At 42.7% G+C, this 13,939-nt stretch overlaps 1 protein-coding gene across 3 annotated transcripts in view; it reads left to right on the forward strand.

Annotated features, from left to right (window-relative positions):
* Positions 1-13,939, forward strand: part of CSNK1G1 (casein kinase 1 gamma 1) — a 113,059-nt gene that overhangs the window by 55,121 nt on the left and 43,999 nt on the right. For all 3 annotated transcript variants that reach the window (XM_086757707.1, XM_086757708.1, XM_086757710.1), the window contains exon 5: positions 4,400-4,469. In XM_086757707.1, coding sequence (XP_086613833.1) covers positions 4,400-4,469 — 70 coding nt within the window. The remainder of the gene's footprint in view (positions 1-4,399; positions 4,470-13,939) is intronic.

Consider the following 13,939-nt stretch of genomic DNA (forward strand, 5'->3'; position numbering starts at 1 on the left):
TCTCTAGATGGACTGTTGTCAGAGTGGTTAGGAGTGGCATTAAGCAGCATGCTCCTCCATGTTTTTGGAGACGAGGCAGGAAAGCGGGTGTTTCGATGGCTAAAATTCCATTGGGGGAGAATAGCACAGCTCAGCCTTGTGCAATGCTGAGAGATGGCAGATACAACAGGCAAAACAAGATCCACTTCAGCGAAGGTCAGTCTTTCCTCTGGCTGGTTTGGGTTGCTGAGGATATATAGCCACAGCATCTTCAGAATGATTTTCTCTTTTTATGTCATAGGATGGTAAAAATGAATCAAACTGGCTTACCAAAGCATTTCGGGAGTTGTATTAAAAAACCCTAGCCCCAATAGCAATGAACTTCAGAACTTCTCCAAGCATTTTTGTTCACACCTCTCTCCTCATCCTATATTACAAACCTCAGTACCAATTGTTAGGTTATTTTCTGCCCCATGTTTGATGGTAACCCTCCCCGGGTGCATACAATAACAGCTCTGATGTTTCTTTTACCTGGAGCCACGAGTGGTCCAGCTAAAAAGTCTTCAGAAGACTGCTTCAGGGCATGAAAGCACTGTAGTCAGTGGTGGTTTGAAGTAGGAGTCTAGGGGATGGGGAAGCTCTTTAACTCGTAGCTCTACCAGATTTGTAAAGTCATGGCCCAGTAGTTTGTTTTTATGCCTTAACTTTTCCTTTCTGTAAACTAAGACTTTCATTAGCCTCTTGGGATTTTCAAATTTGATGTCTTTGGCTGATGTGCTCTTTTCTCATCCGTATGCTCTTTAATCACAGATCCAAATCCTAGAATCTGAAGTTAAACTTGTAACACTAATTTGGGATTAGCAGCAAACACGCCTGTTTGCCCAACTGATGCCGCCTCACAAAATGACAGGAGTCATTCAGATTGCAGAAGATCAAGATGCGCTTGGTGCATTGATTCTGATCACGTTCAAGTGCCACAGATCTTGCATCTCTACTGTTCTCTTATGATGTACAGTAGATGAAAAATAATTAGGGCTTTGCAGGAGGGACTTGTTTTCAGGTCTGTTGACAAATGTCAGAAGATACTCTTTAAATATAAATAAAGGCCTGCAGTGGACCTTAGGACGTGCGTGGATATGGATCCACATCAGGAAGGAGGGCCAGTGCTTGTTCTGCAGCTCTCTTTTTAGGCAGGTCTGATAGTAGAACATGCCCTGTATTCACAGACAAGATGTTTTATTGAATCCATAGGACTTCTAATTTGCTTTTGTTTTCAAAGATAATCCCACAAAGTTACAGCAATGGAAGGCGTAAGGAAGTAATAATACAGGAAAAACACAGCTGTATTAGCCCAAAGGATGCTTGTTTCTCTCTAAACAGTGCCTGCAGTGACACCGCCCCGTAACCTGAAACCTTTCAATAGCTGTATGACAGAGCTGAATGGCATTACCTTTATTGCTACTTTAATCTTACCTTTTTTCTTTACCTTTTTTTTTTTTTCCTGGTGACATTGTGCCCTCAAAAAAACCACCAACAACAAAAAAACACAAACAAAGAAACAAAAAAACCCCTGAGTGTTAAAGCAGTTACTCTTCAACACACTCCAATTTTATTTGTTCTGTTGTGTTTCATGCTTAAAAATCTCTGGTACTTCACATTTGAAGGACTGAAATTGCCATCCCGTGGCCATCCAGACGTTCACATACCCACTCCATTTCTGAGAAGATGAATGAGGGAACAGTAAAGAGATGGGTTTTTTTGGTCTCCTGATTTTAGACCGTATTTGCCAGGAGTAAGAATTACTCAGCCTCATCAGGAGCACCTATGCTTCTCTGACGTGTACTTAACTCTAATTTTCTTTATCATTTGAATAATTTGTGGACTAGTGGTAGAGTTGCTGCATTCAATGTACTCGAAGGCAACATTTTCTTTTATCTGCATCGTTGGACCAAGTCAAAACTCTGCTCCAAGTCCTTCTAGCTATGTGAGATCATCTTCTGCACCTGCAACCCTGCTGTCTCAGCTGTTTGTGCCTCCTGCCGTGATGCTAAAGCTGGAAAACTGGAGAGTTGTCTGATGGATGCCAAAGAGCTGATCACAAAGTGCTGTGAAATTCAGTGCTAATGTCTCATGGTTTCTTTTTGGGGATGAGGATTGTGTTGCATCTTGGAAAATTGCTGGCAATGGAGAACACTGTCTTCTGACTTGTATGGTGTCACCATATAGCTCCTTGTCCGGCTCTTCATCTGAACATTATTTGGTTAAGGACATCTGGTTTGCGAATAACTTTGTCTTCTGAAATGCCTTAGTCCTATTTACTGTCCTAATTTTCTGACGGTTTTTAATGCTGAGTTGCACATAGTCAGAATTTCCTCCCTGCATGAAGCCAGCCCATTTAACATACCGGTGTAGTCTGAGCACAGATACCAAGCTGTACCCCTCTCGTAGTGATTGCAGTGCCCGTTGGTTTGAGCTGTCAATTTTGAACGTTGGGCAGTAGCAATTCAGTTCTTCTCACTAGAAACGCAGCATCTGCCAGCATCCTTAAGCCTTTAGCCTACGGACAACCATCTGTTCTGGTATGATCTTCTCAGAAGCTGCCATGATGCTGGCAAGTGTCCAGAGCTCAGGCTCCAGCAGCTCCTGATGCAGAAGTGACTTGGGCTTACTTTCCCTCATTTTGTTATGAGCAGCCTCACATCCTGATATATTGATCTTTCTACCTTTATCCAAATAGTTTATTTGGATAAATAATCTATCCACTGAACAGTCTGAGTTCCTGTTGCCCTAAATGCCTTTGCTGTGCAGGTGTCTGTAGACTCCCTCAAGCCACCATTAACAATTATCTTAATTTAAATGTGACTTATATAGCAAACTTGGGTTTGTGTTGCTCTATATTTGTCTTCAGTAGAGGTTTGGTTTTGCCTTCAGAATATTTTTCACCACTGTTTTCTAAGTAGTTGGTCATATTTGACTTCTGGAGTTTTTAAACATCAGAAAGTTGAGAAGCAACCAAAAGCTTTTTTCTCCCTTTCTGGCAAATGGAGGGGATGACTTGAGCTGGTGATGAACAGCTTGACTGGAAGTCAAATTGCCTGCCTGAATTCCTGTACAAAAATAATCCTTCTGACTTAAAAATAAGTCTTTAACATGGAGTTCATGCCAAATGTGGACGTTAGTCTTGCAGTACAGACCGGAGGTGAAACAAGACAAGTGGATCAGCTAAAGCCTTCATGTCCTCCCCTGCAGACAGAAGAGTTATTCCACGGTATCGAAGGTGTTGGCTCAAGCTCTTTGTTGAACCTCCTTTGGATGCTCTTGCTCTGACTCGTCTGAGCTGATGAGAAACATGAAAGAACTTTTTTTAGTGTTGATCTTAGGGGGCTCCTTTGTAAGCAAACTTCTAGATGATGGGTTCATCAAATAGAGGGCTATTTAGCAGGTTTTTGAAATTCACGCTAATTTTGGTGCTGTGCTATGAGATTTATCTGGTTTTGAGCATGGAGCATTTCTTTTCTCAGAAGCAAGGAAATAAGCAACATCAAACAAAATTGAGGCCAGTATTAACTTCCATTTCATTGATGTCTGGACAGTAGGTCAGTCCACATTACCGCCTATCCCAAGTGCACAGTTTTATTGAAAATGTAATTACTCAAGTCTCTTAATCCTGTCCATTTCAACTTTATATTTTTAGAGGCTTTGTAATCTTGCATGTTAATGCCTTTGTAGATCGTAAGCATTAAGTTTGGTACGTAAAATGCAGATGAGTAACAGTTGAGAAATGTAATGTTTTGAGTGCATTGCAGACTTATCTCCCTTTTTTTTTTAATTCTATGTATAAAAATATAATATTCTTGAGTGCTTTGAGATGTTTGACTGACACCCACTACTGAAGGGGGAAACTTCTTCCTACATTTCTACTAGATACCTGGCTGCACTGTAGTGCTTGCTGCAAGCAAGATTGTAGGATTATACAACTGTGGTCTGACTTAAAACACAGATAGGACTCAACATTTTCCAGACATAGAGGGTAGTAACCAACAAAAATACTGTGGGCCACAGTCCACAAACTCAACTTGGGACTTGGTCTTTTGCAGCTTTGACTTTCCTCCTGCCAATGGCCAGGGTCATTCTTCAAGGACCAGGAGCTGTGTTGAACAATTCTTGAATTTCACTGCCATGAATGAGCTTTGTATTTAAATGAGGAAGTTATTTCTCCTCCCGAGTGCATATTGCAGGTCTGATTGCTTTTTGTTCTCACCTTATTTAAATGATGTCTAATGGCGAAGTCTGTTAGACTTTTGGTCAAGGGTGTTTTATCTTGAAACTTGAAGCATTACGTACAGTCACAAATCTTCAAGTATAGGACAGAACTTTTTTCAGTCAAACTGATTTTAACCATTTTTTTTTCCTGTTTTAGGAACCAATAAAATCACGTGCACCACAGCTTCATTTAGAATACAGGTTTTATAAACAACTTGGAAGTGCGGGTGAGTAAACCTACCTTAAACTTATAGAAAGTTTGAGATTTCTTTATTAAATCAAACATTGCCATCATATTTGTTATGTAATTCTGACTTGAACTTACTGATCTGGGCAAATTCTTTTAGCCTCACACAAGCTTTGGAAGATACTTGCTCAGAATACCATAACGATAATGGGTAATTATGCGGACCCAGAAACTCAAGTTTGTGAGGGTTGACTGATACGGGAAATACCCATGTAAGTGTGTTTGTAAAACATAGGAACCTTTGATGGAGAGAAAGTTATTTGTGTATAGAATGACAGATTTCAAAAAGGTGACAAAGTCTTAAAAGCTAGGAAGTTGTGCAAGAAGCATAAAGCTTTTGTAATAAAGCCCTGAAATACTGTTTTTGTTGATATTTACTAAATCATAAGAGCGTCCAAAAGCCTGTGAGCTCAGTATCCTCTGTGTGACAATAGTCTACAGCAAATATGAGAAGAATATCACAGGGTAAGCCAAAGGTGGTTTTTATTATTTTAAAAATTCTTTTCTGACAAGCTCTCTGATTTCCCTAATATAGGGCTTGAGCTCGTGTCTAGTAGTGTTTGGATTTTTCTTCCTTGAATTTGGTGTCCCTGCTCCTTGCAGAGGGGTTGGACTAGATGACCTTTAAAGGTCCCTTCCAACCCAAACTATTCTATAATTCTATGAATTCATGGTTGCTTTTTAAACCTATATAAATTTCTAGCATTTCCTATGCTAAGATTTCCACAGCCTTGACTACACACTGCACAAGGAAGTCTCACAGAAGCAAAGACCTTCTCTACTGCATCTGTGCCTTGATCATATACTGACCTTGCGTTTTGGCAAGTTTCCTACATTAGTGTAAATTTTTTTTTACACTTTGTTCTGATTTCATTTTTCGTATTTTCCCTGGATGGACCTAGCTCCTACTTGCAGAGGATGTGCTCTCATATTATGAAAACACTGAGTTGAACAGAGTGGAAGATACCGGCTCTGAGCTCATAATATGCAGTACCTGAGCAGTCATCCTGCGTTTTTCCTTTTTGCTTGTTCCGATTAATTTTTCTAATCAGTTTCCTTAGTGTTGTGTAGCCCATCCTCTGGAGACTGGGTGCTATTGCACTCTGTTTTGTGGCTTCTTTGCTCCTTATAGGATGTAAAATCTGGGAAGTGGGAACCAAACAAGCTGTCACTGTTGGAAACACTGAAATATTGTTATTTAAAAAAAAAAAAAAAGCACTTGTTTACTGAAATAAGGTGCTCTTTTCTGTCTTTTGTATTCTGGTGGTGGTATCTGGTACTGTGCACAAAGCTTCTGATAGGTTAGTGTCATCACTTAATTCCAGACAGCTGTGCTTTTGAGACTTCGGTGTTTCTGCTGAAGCCTGTGTAGTAAATAAATCAAATGTAAGTTCACAGAATAAGACACTTAATTGTGGCTCTTCGCTCCCTACCTCAGTTCAGTTGATGTTTGCCGTCTCTATGATAACCCAACGAATGTCTCTCGTGGATGAATCCCAATCTACTTTCTCTACACCTGGTGGCTTTCTATCACTCTTTCAAGATGTTATTGAGGAGTTTTAAAGCTGATCAAATATTGGAGGCTTGGCTTTATTTTGGTTATATTAAGTATTTTTGAATGGATTTTCTGCTGTTCCTAATGAATCTAAACTTTTTCATCCTATGACATTTTTTGACCTACACAGGGATTTCTGCCCTGTCTGATGCACGCTGATGGAAGTATTTCTGTGTATGCTGCCCTCAGACATGGGGATCTTGCCTTCAGGATCTCTCTTCCTTTGATTCTAGGGAGGGGAACTGACTGTCATCTCAAGCCGTTTTGCCAATATTTGTCAAGAGACTGAGAAGCCTCATGAACAACATGACTTTTATTTCTATCTCTTTGTGGCCCCATGGGCATCGCAGACCAAGCTCTGATAATCTGTTGAATGCTGTTAGAAGTCTTGTGTTAGTTTTGCTGAAACAACTGGAAATAGGCCAGGAGCTTGGATGGAGGATGTGAGCCACATCTCTGGTCTGTCCATGAAACTTGGAAGCTGAACAAAATACATTTTGGTGGAGTCAGACTGCCAGGACCGGGGAGCCTTAACTTGGTGTCTGCACGCCATGCTGAGAATTAGGGGAAGACCGTCTGCCTGTGAAAAGAGATTGATGCTAAATATGTGTGGACTCTGGGGAAAGAAGATGAGTCTGTTCTCAGTGATGTTGTTAATGCCAGGCTCTTCTTAATGGTCCTTGCTTAACAACTTCAGCATCTCAAACAGACAGCCTTGAACTTTCAGGAAGCAGGACTGGTTATTTGAAATTGTCGTAGACTTGCCAAATTAAGACTAGAAGTGTCCAAACCCATGGTGCCGTATGACTCAGATGAGAACAACAGTAGTGTTGTGTGTGACATGCTGTTCAATAAATTAGCCAATTAATCTTGCCAAATAACGTGGCTGACTGCAAACCTCCCACCGTTAGCCTAAAAATTAAGACTAGTGAAAGCATTGCTGTAATGCGGCAGTAGCAGCGTGGCCCTTGTGTTAGTGCAACTGCTGCGTTCAACTGCGTATACAACCAGATGGTCTCAGTGAGCACCATCTCTATGACAAGTCAAAATTGTCATCACCTGCAGCATTTGGAGAAAAATGATTTTTTTTTTTCCTAATGAGAAGAATTTTAATGGTGATTTCCTTTTCCCTGGACGTTCAGAATAAACATTTTAGAAGTTTATTACTCTTGAGTACTAATAATAGGAAAACTTAGGTTGGAAGGGACCAACCTGCTGGGCCATGGGTCGAGTAGGAAATTTCTTGTGGGATAGCTTTGTGTGTGTTAAAAAAGGCATTTCATCTCTAGTATGTGGCTGGATGTATCCACATCAAGTTGGGACTAGCTAAGCCTGGATGTGTTTTGTAGCAGTCGACCTTTCAAGAGAATGTTCCTGGATGTTAAAGACTGCAGAAAGCTTGGTCATTAATTCCTTGCAACCTACCAGATCAAGAAGTGCAACATCCAGACTCAAGAGCTTAGTTTTTGTGCATCAAACCCCCTGCAGAAGCCCAAGCAGTGTTGTTAAGGAGGCTTGAAGTGCTCAATCACACTGGTAGGACAAGTGCTACTTTTGGAGAGAAGTTTGCAGTTAGCTCTGTAATGGTGACTTTGGAGTCTGGTCCTTCCATATGTTGCATGGAATACTTTTAAAATACAAATTTTTGAACAATTCTACAGTTCAGTGCCTGAAGGATGTACGTCTGTATCTGTCACCTGCTTCACTTATTGCCATCATCAAAAACTAGTGAAATTGGTCTATTTCAGTCTAGTTTTGCATTGTCCTTGGTGTAGTTAAACAGGGTAACAAATAGCCCAGTAATTCAGGGCTCTGTCAGAAGCTCTTCCTGGGATGAGCTTCTGTGTGAGATGTTTCTGTGTGAATGGAGGAAGCAGCACAGTTGTGTGATAGCTGCCTCTCCCTTTTGCAGCTACTCTGTGGCTTCCTGTGCCACATGCTCCGTCAGTATCGATGTTTAAAGACTTTCTGACAAGGCACCGGAGTTGCATCTGTTACCTCAGCACCAGCTTCTTCGTCTGCCATGTGACTGGGATGAAGATCACTAGTCAGCTTGGATTAGCTGAGGAGAAGACTGTATTTCTTCTGGATTCAGAAGTAGCCAATCAAGGTAGTCCTGGGTCAGAAGGACCAACTAACCGGCATCTCTGAGCTTTTGCAGGAACTGGTGCTATCTCTGATGTTTTGATGCCTCCCTGTACTAAGAGAAACTAATAGCTGCCCCTCTATGGAGAGATGTCTGCTTATAGAAATGGATTTTCATGATTCTTCCTTGAACTCTTCTACCCCTCCCAAAAAGAAGAAAGAAGAGGCAAGGGCCGGCTGCACAGTGACCATCTGCTGGTTTCTTCTGTCTCACTGTGGAATTAAATATTTAATAACCTAAAATAGTGTATGACTGCTTTGCTTTAATGTAGGCAGTGAAACAAAAAAAAAGCACACTGCAGGCACGGAGTCAAAGACCTGATGGTCAATCCATAGGGTGTCTCAGGACGAAAAGAGAATTCCTTTAGGTTTTAAGTAATCTGAGACACGATTTGTTTGCTGACCAAGATAACTGGAGTAGTTTTAACAATATCTATGCAAACTAGTTGTATTACTGTTTCATGGTTGCTCTTTGTCGTAAAATCCATGTGAGCATGCATGAACATCCTGACACAGAAGATTCATCCTGGCCTGGGCTGTTCCCAGGATCTCACTTTACTGGTGGTGGCACAGTCAGTCCTGATTTTTTTTTTCTTTCTTGCTACATAGTACCTACCTGTGTGTGAAAATGAGTAGCATAGCTATCCACAAGAAGTCCACGTGTAATGGGTATTCCCCAAAATTAGGCTCTTGCTTTATGACTCTCTTTGAAGACTGGCTGTTACAGGTGTTCCCCTCCTCCTCAAAACTGGTTCCTCATCTGCTGGGCTTCCCCTTGCTCTGAGGCTTCGTACCACTACTTAAATCTGCAGCTTCCATACCTTGGGGACAAGAGGAGCTCCCCCTCCAACTTGACTGGATACTTTTACATCTCCTAGTGCTGCCAGAAGCAGTTCAAGTCTCCAGCGTGTTTCCAGAGTTGGATCAGTCACTTAAGCATGTCGTTTGTCCCCTGTACTTAAAGTTTGTGGAATAAAGGCTTGGCTTCTTATTGTTCACAAAAAATCTTGAATAATCAAGCTCCACAGCTTGCAGGATGGTGAGTGGAGGAGCTCCATCCCCACCCCTGCCTGATGTTTGAGTGTTTGGTGCTGCATAAATATTGGGGTGGGGAAGCTGGTGTTGGCAGGGTGAAACTGAGTTACTTTGACCATGGTCCTCTCTCCTGAGATGGTTGCATTTCATGGGCAGCGTATTGAAAAGCAAAGCTTTTGCTTTGCTCAAACTGCCCCCTGCCCACCCAGCAGCATCCCAGGACCCTCCTACTTGGTTTGGGGTGAATAAAGCAGTTCACACAGCTTGCAGGAGCCCTGCCAGGCCCATTGGGCCACCTTCAGCAGCTGGGTCCTGCTGGTGACAAGCTAAGGTCTTAGTGATTGCATTGGCTTTGTCTTGTGGGCTCTTTTTGCTTGAGGACCTTCAGCAGGAATAGTCTTTTTGTTTTAAGGCCGATTCCAGATTCTCACCTTCCTTCAAGTTAAACTCTCCTGCAGACTTCCTGGGGAAACGTCTCTTCCAAAGGTTTTATTGGAAACTCATCTTTTATCAGCAAGCGGTGCCCATATTTCCCAGTCTCTGTTTCTCACTCTTCAGCAGCCTTTGCCTTGAGCTGCTCTTTCCTGTGCATAATGTGGACATACAGGAGTACACGGCCATGCTTTTATCTCTGCACATCCCATCATTTGGATCTTTGGCTGCAGTCTGCCACAGCTCCCACACATCCTTTTGCATACACTGGTATTTCCAACCAGCACATGGAGATACTGGCCTCTCCTGTTGACTTACTGCTCTGATCAGGACCTGGGCTGGCAATCAGGGTTGTGTGCAGTGTTTCTTGAGCCTGTAGTGTGAAAGATGGATCCTACTGCTCTCAGCTCCAGTAGAAAACACTTTAAATGGGTTTTAAATTTGTGAAGCCTTTTAAATTTAAGACACTGCTATGTTTCCTGCTGTAGGAACCTTTATATCCTTACTCAGTGCCATAAACACATCTCTCGTCTGCTGTTTAACATCCCTTTGCCAAAGGGAAACTGAGGATGCTGTTCAAGAACGCTTCTAGAAAGCTGTTGTGTTCCAGGGAAGAGAAGCGTGACAAAGCTGTCTGCACGCCGGGGCACTGGGCTGCCCTGTCTCCTGGACATGGCAGCAGAGCCCATGGAGCTGTTCCATGTCACTTCATGTGCTGCAGGAGGATGGCTGGATGCTGCAGGCACCTGCCTGTGCAGCCGTAAAGCTGATGCCTCTCTTCATCCAGCTGCTGTCACATCCCATGGAGCTCACATATCTGTGTCTGCAGAGCCTCTCAATGGAACTGGGAGCCAAATGCTGAGACGAGCTTTGTCCAAAAGCTTTTTTTGTTTTCTCTCCAGCTATGCTGGTTGGGGGGGGGGGGTGGGAAAGACTTATCTCATTCTATAAGCCTTGCTTTGCTGAGAAGTTGAGGCAAACATGTCTGCTGTGTTGATGTATACTTGCAAAGCGTTTTTTTTTTCCCCAAAGTGTGTTTGTCTCCCGAATTCTAAGCCTTTTCTTAAGGACAGGGAGCCCACTGCTGTGTGACTGTTACCGTACCACTCTGAGCCCAGTTCGTCTTTCTCAGGACATGACCATGGCTGAAAAACATCTCCACGCAATCAGGAAACTGCTCTTTAATCTTGTGCATCCACGCAAATAAATAATTCACCATGGTCCTGGGAAGTATTGACTTTCCAGCAGTGACCAGTAGATGTACAGGAATTTTTTTTTTTTTTTGTTACTAGATTTCAAAGCATCTCTGGCATCTCTCCCCTGTGGTCGTTAATGCTGTGCCTAATGCTTTCCCTGTAAGCTCTGCCTTTGAAAGGTGAAATGGCGTAGTGCTTATTTTCAGGTTTCTATTGACTGCATTGAGCTGATGATTGAGTTCCTGCATAGTGACAGCTTCTGCCTGTGCACATAGTGTGAGGAAGTCATGCATTTTTGATTCAGTAGTAGCTTATTTTTATATCAGCTGGCAGATGAGTCACGCCTTCCCCCACTCCCTCGCAATCCCACCTTGGCACATGTGATTCATAGCAGTCCGGTGTCAACACGCGTTGAGTTTCATGCAAGAGCTCTGTCGCCAGCGCCTGTCCCCAGGATGGGGAGGTGACATTGGCAAGTGGATGTCAAAAGCAATGAGTGTCTACGGTGTTGTGGTGGAAAGCAGGAGAGGAGTCTGATATGCTGAAGAATCCCAGGAAACTGAGATGATCTCTACTCTCCCCAGCCCACGCACTAGATGAGTCACAGCGTACAAACAGAATATACTGAGTCAGGGAGGGGTATGTCGTTACATATAGAATATCAACAGATTCTGTGGTTTTTTAATTCTTGTTCTGTAAACAAGTTCACCTCTAATGAGGTATGGAATCTGTGTGTTTACTTTTGGACCTTTTTCTGTTGCACAACTCACTGGAGTGAAGCAGTCTGTTTACTTGTCAGGAAGTAGGACCAAGGAAAATGAAGGTGGTATAAATAACCAAGCCTTTTACATACTCTAGTCAATATTTGCATATATATTTTTCAATGTAGCTGGGCTATCTGCTACTTCATACTGCGTATTAAGTTAGTCTTTTGGAATTGCCTACGTTGAACGCGTTTTTCTCATTCTGTGTGGCTCTTGCTTTAATCATGACCTGCTGCAAGCTGTATACGTACCAGTGTCCTTTATAAAGAAATTATTTCCGTGCCAGTTGCACAATGCTGTCATTCAGGTAGCAATTAGGTAGGGGTCATTTCGGTAAGACTTGTTACACAGATGGATGTAAACAAGTCACTGTGGCGGAGCATGCTGCCAGTACCAGCTATTTCGTGGGGAACTCCCTCTGTGCAACACTTTTCCCCAGGGGAGCTGGAGTAACTCAAGGCCACGTAAGTGGGGGTTTATGCAAGATGTCTACACCCTGGTTTAATTAAGGAGTGTGAACGTATGCATTAGCCATTGCTGTGGCCACTTTAATCTTCAGAAACCGCACTCATATTTGCCACCTTGGTGGAAACACTGCCATGGCTGGGAGTTGAGCCAGCAGATCACCCCACAGCAAGGAGCTGGTTTGGGGCAGAATGTTGCTGCTGGGTGGGGATTGCCCCTCTGCGCCCCGAAGTAGGTTTGTGCTGGCACGGAGCAACATGTGGCCATCACCTGAAGTGTGTTTGTGTCCTGCTTCATTGTATGGAAAGTGTTCAGTTGCTGTATTTAATAAGTTACTTACCTGTGCAAGATGATACAAAACTGACATCCATTTGCACAGAAAGCAGCTTGTGCCTTTGGGTCACATTGCGTGTTTAATCATTTCCCTACTTCAGATTCCTGTGATAGACCCTAGCGCTCATTTTACGCTGTTGGGTTAATTTTCTAACAGCAAGGAAAAACTCTTTTGCCTTCATTCTCAAATCCTGTAAAGAAACGTGCTGTTGGAGATAGGTTTGAGATGCCTCAGCAAGGAAGCATGGTTTCGTTCCTCTGAAAATATCCTTTTAAAACAAAATGTGCAACTTGTGGAAGTCCTCACACTTAGCTGCACCCTTGAAGAATGGTGAACAGCAGCTTCATTGTAAAGTCAGTGTAGTCCAATGAACTTTTGAACTTGAGGGATCTCTGACTTCAGAGCTTTTGAATTGCAAAATAAATGTAGTGGATTACTGTAACACACCTGGTTAAAGCCCATCTGCTTCAAAGCTGACTTGCTGCTGATCTCTGGAGAATAATATTTTACTATCTAAAAATACTTTTTTTTTTTTTTTTTAATGTGGCAGTTCCTTTGTTAGGAAGGGCTTCCTGAATGTGCACATTTCAGCATCTCTTTTAACATCAGAAGTTTTGACTTCCTTGGGCTAAATTTAGGCTTTGTCAATTGGAAGCTATCAGATGCTTTTAAAGCAAGGCCATTAATATTTGAATATGAGATTAGGGCAGTTTCCTTTTTATATTTTGAAAAGTCCTCATGCATCTCTTACTCTTCCGATATTCATTGCAGTAATCACAAATCAAAGTCCACCGACACCGGGCAGTGTGTGGAGGGGAACGGCTGGATGCTGGGAAGCTGAAAAATGCCTTTCCTGCAGACTTTTTTCCTTGAAGCCTGACATGCCCCACGGTTGTCGTAAATCTGTAGCAGTCGGACTCATCTGAGCCATCTCGGATGCCTTGTTGGGTTCTTCTGACAGACGGCACCGTCTACTTCGACAGGGTGTTGTGTGATGTGTCGCTGGCCCAGCTGCTGTAAAGATCCAGCTGTCTCCTCCCTGAGAAGGCTGGGCTGTTTAATCATGAAGGTTTCTGTGCTGCTTGTGGTGCTTTCTAGCAAACCACAAGCTGGAATATTTCATGCTTGCTAGCAGCCCAGGTTGCACCTGGGACTTTGAGTCCCCGTGTCATTTGAGTGAGGAAATGAAAATACTGAATGTTTGAAGATAACCTTGGAATTCAGATTTGGGATGCATGTGTTGAATGGGAAACCCGGTTTGATGATTAGGGCTGTAATAATTAATTAGGATGCATCTGGTTAGGCTTGCTGTTCTGCTTGTCTCCTTTTCTTGGCCCTTCTGTGAAAATTTTTCAAGCTGTTAGGATGCTGCACATAGAAACTAATTTGAGATCTAGAGCTATGAAAGTCAATTCACCTTCTGGATAGCTGAGTGCTGCCTCGATTCAAACAAAGCCAATTCCCTTTTGGAAGGTGGGTGCCTGGTTTAGTGGCATCCCTTTCGTATGTTTGTGCTTCCTAAGC

This window comes from Chlamydotis macqueenii, chromosome 12 (assembly GCF_036417535.1).
Source record: "Chlamydotis macqueenii isolate bChlMac1 chromosome 12, bChlMac1.mat, whole genome shotgun sequence".
In the NCBI taxonomy this organism is placed as follows: domain Eukaryota; kingdom Metazoa; phylum Chordata; class Aves; order Otidiformes; family Otididae; genus Chlamydotis; species Chlamydotis macqueenii.